This window comes from Thamnophis elegans, chromosome Z (genome assembly GCF_009769535.1).
Source record: "Thamnophis elegans isolate rThaEle1 chromosome Z, rThaEle1.pri, whole genome shotgun sequence".
NCBI lineage: Eukaryota > Metazoa > Chordata > Lepidosauria > Squamata > Colubridae > Thamnophis > Thamnophis elegans.
The window spans coordinates 104,934,531-104,953,572 of NC_045558.1; the positions used below are offsets into that span (position 1 = coordinate 104,934,531).

The 19,042-nt window shown below is 38.8% G+C and overlaps 1 protein-coding gene across 2 annotated transcripts in view; it reads right to left on the reverse strand.

The window, feature by feature from the left end:
• Window positions 1-19,042, reverse strand: part of ETV4 (ETS variant transcription factor 4) — a 46,051-nt gene that overhangs the window by 16,246 nt on the left and 10,763 nt on the right. The window contains exons 5-10 of one of the 2 annotated variants that reach the window (XM_032237851.1): window positions 14,164-14,217; window positions 11,122-11,248; window positions 7,201-7,275; window positions 5,000-5,250; window positions 2,581-2,655; window positions 1,065-1,133 (exon numbers count right to left, since the gene is read on the reverse strand). In XM_032237851.1, coding sequence (XP_032093742.1) covers window positions 1,065-1,133; window positions 2,581-2,655; window positions 5,000-5,250; window positions 7,201-7,275; window positions 11,122-11,248; window positions 14,164-14,217 — 651 coding nt within the window. The remainder of the gene's footprint in view (window positions 1-1,064; window positions 1,134-2,580; window positions 2,656-4,999; window positions 5,251-7,200; window positions 7,276-11,121; window positions 11,249-14,163; window positions 14,218-19,042) is intronic. The other variant, XM_032237852.1, reaches the window with a different exon arrangement.

Genomic DNA, 19,042 nt, shown 5'->3' on the forward strand with positions numbered 1-19,042 from the left:
ACAAGACGCAGAGAGTTTGACATCTGTGATATAGAGGCAGTGAGAAGCAAGAGGGAAATGTCAGCAAGTGAACCCCCAAATTTTCAAAGATACAAAAACAAACGTAGTGTCAGCCCATGGTTTGGAGACAGTGCGGGGTGTATAGACATAACAACATTTTCCCCTTGGGAGTCAAGGACGTTCATCTTGCACCGTGGGGGGGAGGAGCGTGACTGGGAGTCAATTACAATTAGGACAGCAACCTGATTGGACCATGTGATGCCCAGGTGGATGCAAGGGAAGGAACTTTGAATTTACTTTGAGTGGGGAAAGCCCAGGGGCTTCAGATTCGGGTTTTCCCAGATGTGCCAATAGAACATCTCTAATAAATTCAAACTTTGAGGAAAATGCCTGCCTTGGAGTTTTGATTTCGTTGGTTGGGTGTGTTACTTGCAACCCTGTCACATAGATTGTAAAGTTGATATTTACAAATCTAAGTTTCTATGCTTCGCAAATAGCATAAAAAAGTGGATTCCATCTTGGATACTAATTCTCTGGAACAGGAGAAAATAATCCGAATATCTACCTGTAAAACATCATAGACCACATATTCCTTGGGACTAATATGTGAATATTTTGTTCAACTTCAGATTTAAAAGTTCAGATTTCACCAATTTGATACCAACCAAATATATAAAGTATGATGTAAGCTGAAGTCCAGCATCTGTAAACTTTGCAAAATTACGGAAAGGGGGGGGGGTCCTACTATAACTGAAGGAGTAATGCTTAGGCAGTTGGTTCTCAACCTTCTTTTCACCATGGACCCCCTTTAAATATCTTTTGTGGTCACATACTATGACCACGGACTCCAAGACAAGATTTAGATCATAATAGTTCTTGAAGCCTTCGCAGATCTCCTGCAATGACATTGCTGACACCAGGGGTCTGTGGAGCACACGCTGAGAACCACTGGCTTAAGGGAATGCTACATTTATGAGAGGTGTATTCTTAGTTCAAATATTCAACTGGAAGATTGGGTAGCTTGGCTATTAAGGGAACTAAAGCCAAATGCTATTGTTTCTGACCTTCAAACCTCTCAGGAACAACACAAACATCTTCTGCAAATGGTCGCATTTGTCTCTCATAACCATAGCCTGCCAAAAAAACCAACAACCAAAGAACAACAGGTAAATATCAAGAATCTGATCTGCATTTCTTCTAGATATATGTAAGTCATTGACATTCAGAGATGAAGTACCAAAATTCTTCCCAGGATTGATGCGACTGATCACACAATTACTGTGGCTCCTTAGGCTTTTGATTAGCTAGACTTAACCATGTGAGACTTTTGTTATCATTATAAAACCTTCCATTGTTAATGGTGTTAATTCTACTAATTATTCTCCCAGAAGTTAAGATGGCTGTATATTCAGTAGGTGTACTTGTTTCTTCATTGTTTACCGTAGTTGTGGGTGGGGAGATGGGGAGGTGATGCTTTATAGATACTATGGCTGAAACCAGACTGGGGAGAATTGTCTCTTTCCTAAAAGTACAAATCTGCTTCTTATAACACATATCCCAAGTCCATTTATTGTTCATTCTAACTAGCAGTAAGTCGGTAAGCAAACAACAACTCAGTATCTCTTCAAAATGAATGTCTACCTACAAGTCAGCATTGGTGTTGAATACACTTGAATATTATTGATGCAACCCTCTTGTGTGAACATTTTCTCCTTCTTAGATAAAGTCTGAAGGAAACCCCATGCTAAGAATAATGTGGTCCATGTGCTCTTGCAACTGATTGTTTAGGTGCTTGCCTTGCATCCTAGGACTGAGTCTGATAATCAGATGCAAATTCAAGCCCTTTTATGAACCCTTCAAGTTGGCACTCTTTTAGACTGATGTGCCTCTGCTGTGCTTTCTACTTGCTTGTTGTAGGATAAAAGTGCACCAGCGTGCCTACCGTCCTACTGTCCCCATTTATATGTACTCTTTTTATGTGTTTATGGATATGTTTTGCTTATTTATATCCATTTATTTGTGCCATTTTTTCATGTGTTTTCATACTTGTTTCCTTGTACGTGTCAAAAAAATATAAACATAAATAAATAAATAAGTAAATAAACAAACAAACAAACAAAAGGAAGGAAGGCTTAAGCCTACAAAATCGCATATTTCTGCTCTCCAGATTTTTCTATGCAAACAATCAAAGCATTATCTACTAAGAATTCTTACAAGAATCGTATAAGTTCACATTTTTTACTGTAAAAAGTAGTCGACTTTTTTTCTGGGAAATAATAGAAGCTGGAAATTGTCCCCTCTCTCCAGTCATGCATCCAAATCTACTCCCAGAACAATCCATAGCAAATTATAACTGGTCACATAGTAAGCCAGATGTTTATACTGGATTTGGCATTTTATCCACTTATCAGGTCCTTCCTTAGGATGTGGAATAGGCAGGTAGTGTTGTTGTTGATTATTATTATTGTTGTTATTGTTGTTATTATTCTTATCATCATCATCACCACCACCACCACCACCACCACCTTAAAGAGAAAATTGTATGAAATCTACCAGGAACCCCAAGATTATTTTTCTCACCTAAGACGCCTTCAGAACTGGAACAACTTGGTAATCCTTCTGCATTCCTATACATTGAATGGCAACTTGCCACATCTGTAACTCAAACAAAAAAAGCGAACATGGAATAAATATTTGTTGGCCTTGTTTCAGATGTGTGAAAATGTGTGAAGATGTGTGTTTGATGGTGCCAATGCTATTATTGGATAACATTTTTGGGAAACAAATGGGACATGAATTAGATTCAAAATGAATTAATTTGAGGAATGTTCTTGTTGGAACTCACTTCCATCCACATTTTTATACTCATTAAGATATTTAAGACCAATTTTGATATGTTTTTTCTTTAGAAGGCTTTTTTTTTTTTGCTTTAGATTTTTATTTTTCAGAATTTATTTGACATTTGTCTGATTTGAATGAATGAATATTATTAGTTTAAGTGAAGAGTTTTTAAAGGAAAAAGTGAAACATAAAAACGATTAAAATAAATTACAGTGTATGTGAGAAATACGCCATGTCTTTCTTATAAGGTCTGGAGATCTTCTCATCTTTCAATTGCCGCTGAACCATTTCTCTAAGAAACTCCATCTAAACTAGCCTGCTATAAGGGATGCTGGGAATTGTAGTTTATCAACATCTGGAGGGCCTTGGATTATCCATACTTACAGAAACACCTTTCAATAGCCAAATCTATGATTCACTGGACACTTTTATTTTTCACCTAACAGTTTTATCTACCCATTTACACCCAGCAGAAAAAAAATGAAAGCAAGTAAACATTTATTCAGTATTAATGGGTTAAATCCTGAAAAGACAGCTCTCAGGGATAATGCAATCTTATTCTTTTCCTAATAGCTGACACTTTAAGTTTACAGCAGGAGAAAAAGCAAGTGAGGAAAGGCACTAATGGCAGCCCCTGGGGAAATGTGGAGCTATAAAAAGGGTCAGGAAGGGTGTGCATTTCTCCTGGATAGCCAGAGGCTTTCCTACTTCAAATGCCAGTTGGATGCTTCCCTCCCAGGTTTGCAGGTGTCATTTTCTGCACATGCTCCCACTTTCTCTGGGCAGTGAGCCAAGCTTTGGCTTGTGTTACCAGCCTGCCGGCTGATTTCAGTTGCACCACTAGGAGAGCAGGAGCAGTGAAACCCAACACTCCTCATCCGGAGACCAGTTCCTGTGCATCCATTTTGTGAATGAAATTCCTTTCCATTCCAGCCAGCCATAGAGACAGGCTCTGGGCCAAACCAGCAGGAAGGTAGAGACTCAAGGTTATGCAATGCCTTGCCAGCCCTGGGGGAACAGAGTAGTTTTTCCTCTTTCTCTCCAAACATTTAAAGGTCAGGGAATCCATTAAAAAAATCTCTTATATAGGCAAGGGTGGTAGTAAAAGAAAAGAAAAAGGGACATATTTGAAGTTTAATGGGTGTAAGGGGGGGGAGCAACTTAAAACATTTTAACGTACATAATTTCTCATGAGCTGGAGAAGTGTTGGCACTTTTTCCCCCTGCCAAGCCACAGCAAGTTTGTTAAATGGATTGGGCATTTACCCATGAATCAAGCCCAACTCCATAGAGTTTTCTTGTCAGCCTTATGGAAGAGATTTCCCATTGTAATCTTTTGCATGGTTTTTTTTGTTAAACTGGTCAGTTATGCTATAGAACTGGGGGTTCCCCAACCAAATATAAACCAATTGAACCCTACTGAGGTTTCAAGATCAGCCAGTTGAATTAAGGCCCAAAGATCAGCAATGGAATTGATGGTCTTACCACAATGGCAAGGGAACATAACACCAGAAGCAAACATCCCTCTGCATGATTTTTGTTCTTTTATTTAGGTACAAAACTTTCATAACAAAATTAAGTATGTATGAAAGAATCTGAACGTAACATACAATATATTGGGAATACACAAAAATAGTAATACTGTATGGAAGAAAAAGGTACTTTCCAGATCATTTTCCAGATACTCTGGATTATGACTGTCCTCATCACCTACCAGAATATGGGGATGTGGAATTGTAGACCACCGCCTCTAGCATGCATGAGGTTGGCGGAAGCTGGTTTAAATCCCAGAGTTTCTGAGTGAATGTATCATTGGGAAATACTGTTACATACAGATATAAATCTTGTTCTATGTGCCCGGTTTTGGTATGTCCATAAGTGAAATCAACAAATGGCATCTTTCAATAGCAGCAAAGATCCAAGATTTTGGCAGGACCAGTATGGGGGCCTCCACACTTCTTTTTCACTTTTTTTTTTTGAGGGAGGTAGTATTACAAGTAATGCCAAGTAAGCCCAAATGCTTTGATTGTTGATCAGCATAGCTGGACCAAGCAAATTTCTGTAGCAGGAAAAAGATAAACCTGGTCCAAAGAACTAAAGCTAGTCCTAAACATGCACACACATATAGCATACTACATTCCCACTTTCTTGCACTTTACCTGTGTCAAAAGCATAGTCTATCCGCTCCTGTTTTATCACCACACCAGTTGCATACTGGGAACGGTCTATGTCTCCCAGTGTGTTCACTTGCTCATACATGGGGTCGTGGAATTCCTGCTTGAAGCCCTGAGGGGGATACGGCAAACATGGGGCAGACCATGGACGTTGATAAATGGAAGGGCTGTCTGATACCAAGGCATGAGAGGCAGAGAAGGACTGGCTGGTCTCAGCATGCAGCTGGTACAAGGAACTAGAAGGAATGCAGAAGAAGTCATACAATTGTACAGGCAGACAAATAAAGAAGAGGCATTTAATCATCCCTTACAGTACATGAAGGGTATGGGGGACCCAACACTCCTTTGAAAAGAGTCCAATATCAGGAAGTGAAACACTTATGCTCAAGTTTACCAAAGCAAAGTACTCTTCAGGTGTTTGAGCCAAACAATTCCCATCGTCACCTTTAAACAGGCCACTTGAGATGGTGGGATCCTATTGAACTATTAACCACAGTAGCTTATTTAGTACCCTCCACTGGATGTTTAATTGGGTAAAGAGACAGCATGTCATGTAAATTGCTACATTCAATTGAGATGGATAGGTTCTTAATTCTGTTTGGACTAAACTAACCTCCTCCATCAGCAGTGTTACCTGAATAATATTAATTAGTTGTCTAGTAGCTGCTGTGGAGGAAAATTCCTAGAGGTGAGGTAGAGGTGGTATTCAGCAGGTTTTGGCCGGTTCTTGAGAACCGATAGTAGAAATTGTGAGTAGTTCAGAGAACCAGTAAATATCTGTAAACCAGTAAAAACCTGACTGGCCCCACCCCATCTATTCTCTACCTCTCGAGTCCCAGCTGATCAGGCGGGAATGGGGATTTTACAGTATCCTTCCCCTGGAGTGGGATGGGAATGGAGATTTTAGAGTATCTTTGCCTTGCCATGCCCACCGAATCACGCCCACAAAACCAGTAGTAAAACATTTTGAATCCCACCACTGAATGTAGGTTGTTAAAATAGGGTTACTGCAGGAACTCCATGTCTCTATTTTGCTTCACTGTCACCATGTGTCATATTTGAAGCAAAGATGGAACCAGGATAGGAAGAGTGGAAAATGTCTCACTTGGATCACTGTGTATTTTGTAAAGTTTAAAAAATTGCAGAGTGATGGTCTCTGAACCAAGTCTGTAGTAGCTTGAACTCCTATTTTACTGACCCATGGGAATGAGTATTTACAATATGTGCTGACTGATTCAACCAACCCTGTTGTGCCCAACAGGCATCAAGTCTTCAAAAAAGCAATCATATTTTAGCCTAACCCATGATGTAAAACCAGGCACCAGCTGAACATAATGCTGTTCAATGAAAAGGAGGACTAGGGATGTTCTAATATTTCAGTAGTTGTTCACAAAGAAGCGGCAGTCAAGCTATTTTCCCAAGCACCTGAAAGCAGGGTGAGAAGCAATGGGTGGAAACTAATCAAGGAGAGATGCAACCTAGAACCAAGAAGACATTTCCTGACAGTTAGAACAATTAATCAGTAGAACAACTTGCCTCCAGAAGTTGTGAATGTTCCAACAATGGAAGTTTTTAAGAAGAGATTGGACATCCACTTGTCTGAAATGGTATAGGGCGGTGATGGCGAACCTTTTTTGGCTCGCATGCCATAAACGGTGGGAGCGCAGGGAGGTTGTGCGCGGGTGTGCTGCACCCATAATGCAATGCACGACACACATACCCATTGTGCATGTGTGTATGACAGGCACTCCCCCCCCCTTTTCTCCTTCCGGTTTGTCCGTTGGATCGTTTTTCATCCTCCGGAGCCTTCAGGGAAGCTTCCGGATGGTTCCTAAAGGCTCTGGAGGGTTTAAACTGACCCTAGGAGCAAACCGGAAATCTGTTCCTGAATTTCCAGTTTTTTTGCACTCCAGAGGCTACATGGAAGCTCCTGAAGCCTCCAGAGGGACTCCAGGGGGTGTGGGAGGCTGTTTTCGCCCTCACTAGGCTTCTATAAAGCCTCTGGAGCCTGGGGAGGATGAAAAATGGCTTTAAAATGGCTGAACTCAGCTGGCCAGCATGCGCATATGTGCTGACCAGCTGACAGAGCAACACCTCGCGTGCAAACTGAGTATTAAGCTGTCCTAAAACCTTTCAGATAGAGTGAGAAATATTAGAAATTTTATCCACCCAATTAATTGGCTTACCTTTGTTCCATACAGTATGCCTGGCTAGGTGCTGTCTGGAGTGGGCCGTGGTGGCTCACATTGTTTGAATCTTGCCTAGAGAAAAGTGTAAGCATCAGGTGCAGCAAGATATATCCCTCTCCCTCCTGCTGGTATTTCCCATTTTCCCCAGCAAAACCCTGATGCGTCGTGATAGATAGGCTCTGAAGAGGTTATTTATTCAGAACTCGATTCAGACTTGACTTTTGTATTGCAGTCAGACAAAAGCACTGATGACCTATATTTTTGAGAAGGAACAGGGCTTTCTTTTGGTCTCCTACTTGTCTTTCTTTTCTTGTCACACATACTCAATTAGACTGAGGACCCCACATGATTCTTAAGCCACAGACAGCCATGCTGATGATTTTAAAGCAGAGCTGCACTTGTGTGGCTACTGAAAGCTTTGGATGTGGACACAACCACAGGGGAAGGAATCATATTCATTCTTTGAAATTGTAAATTAAACCAAAATTACCTTTTGATATCTTCCGATCTGGCCTATTTTTTTTTAAGAAATAGGCTTCTAATTGGCAACTCATCAAAAGAACAAATTCTTGGGTGCTCCTGCTTTAAAGGAGGTGAAACAGAAAAGAGAGAAGAAAGATTGGATGGCACCATTTAAATGTGATGTGGACTTCAAGAGGGGGAATATCTGAGGGAGAGAAGTGAAAAGAGCTCTATAGGTAAGAACATAACAAGGAACAGGGGTAAGAAAACAATTGAAAGGGACCTAGGAGAACTTGATGGGTAAATAAGGGCTAGGAGATGGCATTCGAATCCAAGACCCTGCATGTGGAAGTGGAGAGTGTAGGGGAGGAAAATGAAGGAAGAGGAGATACTGAAATGTGGCACATAAAGGCTAGAAAACAGAAAGTTGCAAAAAGCAGCTCAAGGAATGTCAGAACCATTAAGGAGAATTTATGAATGGTGAGGCAGAAATATTATTTTATGCGTGGCATTTTTTTTTACAATGCCACGCATAAAGAAATATAGCATGACCCAATGATAGATTGTTCCCTGGTTCATAGGAAATGGAAGAATCTACGTTAAAACTACATACCTGGCCTAAAGGGCAGATATTCTTTGTCAATGGAACAAAGAATCAACAAGAATTTTAAGATTGGAGAGATAATGTGACCGACTGAAACAATCATCTCCGCCCACCAGCATCTTAACACAAACAACAGGGATCATCCACAGTAGTATTTCAAAGAGGAAACACCTGATTGGACAGGAACACCAACATTTGGGGCTGTTTTTCAAATTTTATTTATTTATTTTAGACACCTACACTATCATAAACAACACTGTGTGATACTGCCCGGTTCATAATAAAAGGGTATGTCTTTTGAAGATTCACCCTCATATCTGCTCTTTTTGCATTATTAGACAGAAGATTTGTCTAAATAAATGTTTAACCAAATTAAATAAATATCTAACAGCTGCATGACATCATGGTCATACTTTTTAAAAGGTTTTTGTCAATGTATTTTGGTGGCTTACTGTGCTTCCCAATCCAGTTGATAATTTATGATTCAACACGGCAAACACATTCAGAAAATGGGTTAATTCAGGAAAGTAAATTAGATAGGTTAAGCACGTTGGATGAAAACAACCAGAATATGCCAGCCAACCCACTCAGCTGTCCCAACAGCTAAATTCAGAGGTGGAAAAAGGGAGTTGTAAGGATGAGGCTTACTCATTTCTGTCTATGAGTTCTCATATATACTCCTTGAATCTGGAAAGGTCCAAAGTTTGGATCCAGCTGGATCAAAAAGAGAGAACAAACCAAGAAAAAAAAGGCTTTGCAGTAGATAAACCAAAGTGTGAATCCTGGAAATGCGGATCCTGGAGAATTTGTCACAGTGGACAACAGAACAGTTGGTGTTGAGAATTCTTAGGCCACAATTAATCAGGTCTCTCCACTCTTCCAGCCTGATATTATCATATCTTAACCCCCTCTCATTTTCTTGCTGAATGAAGGCAACTAGCATTATTTGCATATTCAATAAGGAGCTACTTCTGATTATCTTCATAGAATTCATAACATTGGAATGCGTCTTGGAGTTCATCTAGCCATCTCCTTTGTCCAATGCAACATCACTCCACGTGGACATTTGACTTCTGCTTCAATACTTCCAAGCAGAAGAAAGCTTATCACCTCCCTTAGGCAGCTTTGTTTTTTTCTACTGACTAGCCCATGCTTCTTCCAACAGTATGTCAAGATCCCCGTTTCCCATCCCCTGCACCCCTTGTGGAAGCAGATACATTTGCTCTATCATTTAAAACTTTCAGGGTAAAATGAATCATCATCATTATCTTTTTCAAAAATCTCTCCAAATTAAGCTTACTGAATAATTTCAGCAGTAACTCCCCATCTGCATAGGTTTTATATGTGCTTTTTTAAAAGGTAGTGTTCCAAGTACTCCAGAGGCAGCCTGCCCAGTTTAGAATAAGAATGCAAATTAAAACTGTGCAGGCTATAAAAATGATGAAGGGTTTCAGACCTTGCATAAACTCCAAGCACCTCTTTGCTATACAACACTACATACTGGTTCTTTTCAAAAATTTCATACAATCCAGAAAAAAAAAGAATTTAAGAATCACAAATCTCCTGATTCCTTACAATCAGTGGCATTTTTTTAGGTTCGTACAGATGTTTGAGAAAATTCAGGATGCTTCAATTATTAGTCAAGAAATGCTGTACTTTTGTGAGGCCCAAAGCACTTCACTTGGTTCTAAAACATGCAGTCTTTTCTAATCTACTCTACTGCATTCTACTCTAATCAACCTGCGAACAGAACAATAAAAAGACTGTGTATTGTTTAGCCAAGAACTGATAGCTAATCCTACTTACAACATGTCCAAGAGTCCTTCATTAATTTTTACAGCAGAAGCTAACAAAAGTGCGTATAGTCAAGGCTATGGTTTTCCCAGTTGCAATGTATGGCTGTGAAAGTTGGACCATAAGAAAGGTTGAGTGCCAAATAATTGAGGCCTTTGAACTAAGGTGCTGGAGAAGACTCTGTGAGTCCCTTGGACTGCAAGGAGATCAAACCGGTCAGTCCTGGAGGAGAGCAACCTTGCTCTTTAGAAGGCCAGTTCCTGCTCTTTAGAAGGCCAGATCCTGAGGATGAAACTCAAATACTTTGGCACCTAATGAGAAGGAAGGACTCATTGGAGAAGAGCCTAATGCTGGGAAAGATTGAGGGCAAAAGAAGAAGGGGATGACGGAAAATGAGATGGCTGGATGGAGTCACTGAAGCAGTAGGTGTGAGCTTAAATGGACTCCAGAGGATAGTACAGGACAGGAAGTATTGGAGGAACGTTGTCCACGGGGTCACGATGGGTTGGACAAAACTTTGCAAATAACAACAAAGTCCCTTTGACACTTCCCTTGTTTCAGCCCCCAAACACAATTTAATAGTCTTATTTCACTTTTCTGAATTGCCAAGCATCCAATTTGTTGCATTTGCACCACTGATCTGTGAAATTCAGTTCTCCTCCATCCCTTTTCAATAACTGCATTTATATGATCAGACTCAACCTGATGGTTAGTGGATAAATTCCTACATCGGGGTGATACTGATACTCTCTAGTGGGAGGATGGAATAGACTATTTATTAATCAGCACTACCAGCATATTAAGTTGCCAATCAATATGGACACCAGGTTTTCTTAGCTTCAAAATATGCAGGATAGTGGTGAGTTATTGGACAATATAGTGTTAAGAGGTTTGGCTATAGTTAACATGCATGTCTTGGCCTTTTTCTCAAACTTGCCTATACCAGCAAAATCTGAAGGGAACCTCTACTTAGCATTCTTGGCAATTCCTAACAGAGAACAAATTCTCATGACTGCAGGAACACAAAGTGATCAGCATTTGTTCCGTAGCAGCATTACCTGGCATATAAGCATTGCTCCCTGGGTTGGTAATGAAAAGGCTGTGTGTGTCTGCAGGAACTGGAGGCATCCACACATGGGCTTTGTGGTTCCTTTTTTATCTTAGCTGGAGGACTGTGAAGGGCCACTGGGTAAGAAAAAAAGGAGAGTAAGGACATCAGGACACTCATCAGTCTGAGTTTGCATCAACCAAGCATAACAAGGGGGCAAGGACTTCCCTCCCCTCTCAACCCCGAAGAAGAAATTGAGAACTAGATGTTCCCTCTGATTTGAAGGGGGTGGGGTGGGGAGAGGTGCTTTTACCTACATCAGAATTGTATTTGCAGAGCCTAGCTACAAAAGAATCTGAGATAGGACTTTGTACAAGAGGACATTCTTAGCATTCAAAACTCCCAGATTTAAACTTGGTTAAGAATACATAAATTGATTATGAAAATGGCCTATGAGTCTGGTTCCAGTCCAGGTAGGCAACAGTTAGTTAAAATTGTCCTACATGAAATAAGGCAGTTTCTGTATTTCATGCAGCTCCATCCCTCTGTTTCAACAATTATTTAGATTAGATCATCGCAGTTCTATCTGAGAAATTCCTTGGAATGTCGTGTTTGTTCATTAAATTTAGATTTACAACCTGACCTTTCAAAAGGAGCTCCACGCAGCTGTTTGTCCTCCAGTTTTCGCCCACACTATTAACCCTTTAAAGGGTAGGTTAAGAGATGCTGACTGACCCAGAATCATCCAACAAATTTTCATGCTTCTTTCTTCTAATGCTCACTTTGGTTGGATATGTATTGAGTCAGCCATAAAGCCATGAGCTTTAGGTTCTCTTCCATGAATTTCTATAAAGTTCTAGGAGTTTCTATGAAAAACTAAGTGAAGAGTATTGTATTCTGAGTTTTAGGTACTTTTGTCATTTACTTCCTATAAATAACATTTTAATCAAGGAAGAACCATCATACAATAGAAATTCAGTTCTTATTTTAGTACATCAAGCATAAGTTAAATAAAAAAGAGGGGTTGGTTAATTATGGGCTCATGGTCTTCATCTTGATTATTTTTCTTCCTCCCCACAAATGCCCTTGCCTTACATGTATCTACATCTCCTAAAATTAGAACATTTCTTTAGTTCAATAAAAACAAATGGCAGAATCTGCTCAGATCTTGGATTGAGGTAGCTTAAATTTCATAAGATCTGGATGATTTTGTGAGTGTGGTTGGCCTTTCAAACCAGGTTATGTAATGGTATCTAAAGGCCTACAAAAGTGATTAAGTGCTGCCATAATGTGTTTAGTTTATATTTGTTCAGATTTGGATCATTTGATAGTTAAAAATTCTGCTTGGTCTCCTATGTAAATGAAACCCTTAGACCAGGGGTGTCTTCAGCTTGGCTGAGGAATTCTGGGAGTTGAAGTCCACAAGTCTTAAAGTTCCCAAGTTTGGACACCTCTGCCTTAGACAATACTCATTGAACTGAAGCATAATTTATAGATCGTCAGCCACACCTCAATGCAGTCACATATTCCCAAATCTAGATCCAACCTAATCTATATATGTAAGAAATCCTTTTAAACAAAATTGGACATTATGAAATTACTAGTAACAACAGTACTACAGACACAACAACAGAAGAGAACAGCCTAATATGGAAGGCAGTCCTAGGGTTGCCAGAAAGGGTTTGCAGTGAAAATATGGTAGGCTAGAGAGGTAAGGGAGTCAGTTTGGTGTAGTGGTTTAGGCATCCAGCCATGAATTCTAGGCCTGTCATGAATCATGAAGCCAGTATGGGGATCTTGAGCCAGTCACTCTCTCAGTCCAAGAAAGGCAAACCACTTTTAAATATTGCCAAGACAACTGCAGGAACTTGTCCAAGCAAATGCCAGAATACTAGTGTATGTGAGAGAGGCAGGTGAGGATGAATTAACAAAGTACAGGGAAATCTAAAGGAACAAATTTCACAGAAGCTATTCAGATAATTTACAATTAAAATTAATAACGAAGAAAAATAGGAGTCATCTTTTTAGTCACATGCCATCTTTTCTGATCTTGGGAATAAATGTTCTCTTAAGATAATTTTGTTGTTCATGAATGTTGTTCATAATATAATCTTAAATTTCCAAAACTAAAAGGACTAGAAATGGTCATTTTGATTTATAATTGCATATGAGGGGGTGTCTTGGCAGGAAGAGGCCCCTATAGGTAAATATACTCAGATGAATAAAAACTTTCCCTCAACTGTCCTCCAGGTTTTTAAAAACAATTAAAATGATTATATTATTGAGTTTGCAATCAGTGTTCAGGCTATAAAAACTATCTTGCAAGGGAAAATTGGTGGCAGTGAATGGCCTCTACCTAAGTTTTGTTATCTAGCAAAAGACTAGAGTGGAGTGGAGAAAGGACATTTATCTTGTATTTCACTCCCACTGAAAACAATAGAAGAAAATAAATCATGCCAATTCCTGGGCCAGTATAGCTTTTGCCTCATGTTTTGGACATGTAGAGAAACTTCAGTGCCCAGATTCCATGCTATGCTCCAAAATATTGCCATAATATCCCCTTCCTATATATATTAATGGAACAATGAGAAACCAGAAATCAGAGGCCGTTTAGCCCTACATCTACCCTCCCAAGGGGAAGAGGAGTCTTAAGGGCCCTCCCTATGTACAATAACTGAATGTCAAACATTAACAAGTTATTTGACAGCCTACAAAACTTCCAACTATCACAAATATGCTTCCACAAACAAAATTTTTAAATAAAATATTCAGTAGGAACAAATACAAGTGTAGGAATATCAAAAAGGACAATGTCCAAGAAGCAGATTAAGTAGAAGAAGTGTGGTGGGTAGAATCAAAAACATGTGGCCAGGATGGGTTTTTTTCAATCCTATCTGGCATCTAGAGAAGTAAACTCAGCTCTGGCATTTTCAGCATGAAGGATCAGATGGAGGCATTTCAGTCGTTGGCATCAAGTTTGGGTACTTTTCATCTTCTTCCCCATCAAAGCAAGACCTTCCCACCTCTCCATCTCCCCAGTTTCAAGACTCACAGTTCTCTGAATGGAAGTCAGGCACAAATTGCTCGTCACTGTCCGGAACCTGTGCTGCAAATTGTAATGGAGGAAGGTAAGTAACATTTGGCATCCTACAAAGGGTTTATTTAAAACACACACATATGAAAGAAAGAATAACACAGGAAGAAAAAAAAAACCTGCCTTTGTATGAGATGGGAACAAATCACCACCAAGAAACAGGAGGGAGTTTCTCTCTTGGGATTGCAACCTTGTCTGCGTAATCCCTCACCCAGTAGAATTGCCATTAGCAAATGAGCAGACCTAGCTCTTTATTTCAAGAGTGTTTTCCTCTTTTCATGGTGCAATACCGGACTCTTAACACTTAAGACAGTGTTTCTCAATCTTGGCAACTTGAAGATGTCCGGACTTCAACTCCCAGAATTCCCCAGACAGCGAAGCTTGACTTGAACACTGACTTAAGACCTAGTTAAAATAGGCACATCTACTGCACACCGTAGCTTAAGAGAAATTCCTTAATTCTCTACTCCTCATAAATCACACCAAATGATCACCATGAAATCCTAAGAAAGGAAGCTCAAACAAGGATGGCAGATTAAGCAATACCAAAGAGATAAAAGAAAACTGCAAGAGGTCCTCGACTTACAACAATGACTGTTTGACGTTACAACGGCTTGAAAATAGGGACTTATGACCATTTTTCATATTTATGAGCCTTGTAGCATTCCTGTGGTCATGTGATTTACGTGCAGATGCTTGACAACTGACTCATATTTATGACAGTTGCAGTGTCCAACAGCCCTGTTGCTTCCTTAACAACTGCAGTGATTCACTCAACAAAATGTGGCAAGAAAAGTTGTAAAATGGGGCAAAACTCACTTAACAAATTCCACACTTAATATAAATTTTGGACTTCATTGTGCTTGTAAGTCAAGGACTACCTGTATAGGTTTTATTTTTCTTATCTATCCAAAGGACCATACATCCAGCTGTGAAGTGGTTTAATTATGGTTTACTGGCAAAGACACAAAAGTAACATTCAGTATAACTATATAAATCATAGTTTACAACCCCCAGTGATGCGTTACACATCATGCCAATCAAAATCATACTGAACATCTTATATTTAGCATGATCTGTAAAACCAGCCAACTTGTATACCCAGAATATTTATCATCATTATAACTCTCTTCTGGATACTTTTTCAGATATGCCATTTTTCAGATCAGCAACAAAACAATTATCTGCATGGAATGTGTTGGAACTAAACTTACTTAATGTTGATGGCACAGACATTTGTTAGAAAGGCAATCAAGGAAAATTATAAAATAATTTCATGTACTGTATTTACATTTTAAAGAAAATTCTACTGAATTATTTAAATATGCCAGAATGGCAATAATTGCAAATATAAGTAGAATTATTGGTTTCCTAGTGTTCTCATCACTTATGTTATCTTGCCCAATAATAAAATATCTGCCAGGAAAAACAAACTGAAAATGCCAAGAACCCAATAAATACCATAGAGTTGCATTGTTTATTAAATCAATCATAGTGTACCAAGACATAAATATCAATTATCTTCAAGCAAAAGATGAATGTTATTCCTATTCTAACATTTTTCCTCTGCTTGAAAGAAAATGCAATTCTCTTTTCTTATCAGGGCATTTGTGATTTATAACTTTTTGTTTGGTCTTTTTGGACTAAGATCAATGGCAGCTGTTGATTTGCCATACTAACCATCCTCCAATTTAGGTCAGCATAGCCCCCGAGTTAACCCCTCTGCATTTTTGGGGTAAAATTGATACGTTAGCAAGCCCTCACACATTTGTGGCATTCTTCCACTGGGTATCAGTCCCCTTCCTGTAGGCCTAGAAAAAAAACCTCTCAAGGACTATGGACTTTTTCTCCTTAATAGGTTTTTTAAGGGCTTATTTAAAAGGTGTTATGTATGGTTGCATGCAAAAGTTTATACACACTTCATCAATTTAAATGTACCAATAAATCTATAAGTGAACAGAACCTGACGCAGACTCTATATAAAGTTAAGCATTGCATCTTTCTGCAAATTTGGATGCATGCTTATTTTTTATGTGCAATTGTTTGCATATTCAGAATAAATGAAGAATGAATACATTCTTTGAACACCCTTCCAGTCACTACATATTATATGTCTTTTGGCAGAAATAATGTTTTCCAAACATTTTCTTTAATCATCTACAACTCTTTTTATTTTTGCTTCTCAGAATATTTCCCATTTTTTTTTTATTGCAGAACTCTTCTAGCTCAGAAATCTAAAGTCTCCTGCATGTCTGGGACCTCCGCATAGATCTTCAATAATATTCAACTTTGACAATCATTCGAAAACCATTGTTTTTTTCCCATAAGTATTTTATAGTTGAGGGGGGTATATTTTAGATCATTGTGTTGTTGGAAGACACTGTTGTTCAAACTTGTGGGTTTTTTGGTGTGTTTCTTCATTCATTATGCATCCTTAGCTTTTATGATATATTGACATTTAGTTGAATCCACTCTCCCATCTCTATAAGATTCCTGTGCCACTGGGTTGCCATCCAATCCCAAAGCAACTCCCACGTTTAGTAATTGGCAAGGTATTCTTTATTTTGCCCCCTTTTCTCTCCTAGTATATTTCGCATGGTTGTAACTGAACGATTCACTTTCTGTTACACAAGTCTAAAGTATATCATTCCAAATGATTTCAGATTCACGAAGGTTTTTATTTTTGTATATTTTGGCATACTAGTAACAGTATTAGCTACAGAAAAAATAATTGTTTTTAAAAGTGTGGGTGTGGGTGTGTGTGGGTGTGTTCCAGCAATAGATGATATAATAAGGCACAAAAAACGAGCTTCTGGTCTCCTAATAACAGAAATGTTATGAAAAACATAATCTGAAATCTTCTTTTTACAAGTAAAATGGAGAGGTGCATGTGTGCGCCTTCTGAAGAAAGCTCTTAACATTAGAAAAGGTGGAAGGAAACAGAAGAGGACAACTAAAAACCAGATGGATAGAGTCAGCTACTGTGGTGAGGGTTATGTTATTGGAAGACCCAAAAAATTAAGTGAGGGGCAGATTATCATAGAGAAAAATCTATCCATATGGTTTCTAAAATATTAAGATAAATTCATTGACTCAATATTAATTAAATATTGCTATTTATTATTTCACTATTTGTATTATTGCGAGCTATACACAGCTTGTAGGTCTGCACATATTCTCCCCTTATTAGAGAGATTGCCAGGGAAGGCAGACAATTTTTATCTAAGCTTTTTCCTCCAGGACACTAACCTGGTTACCACGTATGCAGTGGCAAAGTTCTGTGCTGCTGCAATGTCCATAAGAAAAAAATTGGCTACAGAAGTATAGTCATCTTGTACCAATTATGTGAACATATCTCTAACAATCTTTGGACCATTGTATTTATTCCTATACTTAACAGCGTTGCACGCAGGTAAACCAGGGAGTGACCCGAACAATCTGAGAACAGGTATGTTATTTTCCATTTTTAACGTCAATACCTTTTAATTATATCTTAATGTCAGTATTTTTTAACATAGTGTAAAAACTAATGTGTATTGCTGGTCTTTGACCGTAATAAAGATTTACTTACTTACCTACTACTTGTATTATTATTTCCCAAAACTCCCCACCACCACCACCTATGTCCCCATGGCAATATAAAACATTTGGAAATAACTCAGATCTGCAACTCAATTTCCAGAGTTTACCTCACTGCAGCAATCCTTCCTTGTCTGTTATTTGTCCACACTAGAGAGAATATTCTGATGACTTTAATAATGACTCTTAAGTCTTTTGATGTGACAAAATATATACAATATATTTGACTATGTATGATTAATTAGTAACATATTGGGTAGCTATACCCTCCAGAACATTTTTGAATTCCACAAATAAATTTTCTGCAAGAAAACAAAACTCAGAGAGCATCATGGATTCCAGAGAATTAAGTGAGCATGATATGTCACAAAATGGCTTCCACTGTGAGGATGGGGTCTTAATGGTGCCCATATGGGACCCAGAAGCATAGTTAAAAATCAAGGTGAATCTAAAACCTGATGCTTTGTTATAATTTAACCCATAATGGATGTTGGGTAAATCTGTATGTAACATTATTTTGAAACAATATGTTTAGAAAGAAAAAAGAAAGAATCACTACTCACTAAGTTTGCTTGCCCTTTAAATACTCAATAGTCTCTGTCTGGCTGTCTCCCTCCTTCAGTCATTACACCCTCAGACTCTGTCTACACTTTATTTCCTGCCTGCACAATATAAATAGAACCCTCAAATTTTCCAAGATGTTGGCACTTGCTAATGTCTTCCACATGGCACTAAGCTAAAAGTGATGCACTTGCCCATTTCAATCTGGCTCTGAATTTGGTGGAGCGCAAATTGTTTTCAAGAAACTAAAGCAGCAGAAAGTATAAAGAGCCATAGCAGATGTGACATCCCAAATTGTGTCCATTAAGTAAGCCTTCCCCAAATAGCCATTTTGTTCCATTTCTATCTTGCCCTTATTCCGTTAACATCAGGGAATATTTCTATTCAGATTTTATTCAACACCACTGCATCATCTTTTTTCCTCATGTCCTCCCCTCACGGGGATGGTTAAATTGAACTCTACATCTCATTCATAGTAGCTTGCCATTAGGTAGCTATTAAGCTGAGGGAATGTTACAGGAGAAAGGCCAAGCACTTCTTACTCTAACATCTCAGGAATCTCTCCTACCTCTATTTGTTGACACTAGTGCTTATCTTGATTTTTAGAGTCAAGATACGCCTGCCCTACTTTTAACTAAATGGGTGCAGGAAAATGCTGGACTGAAACACGGGAAACTAAGGCTCAAATCATGCCATC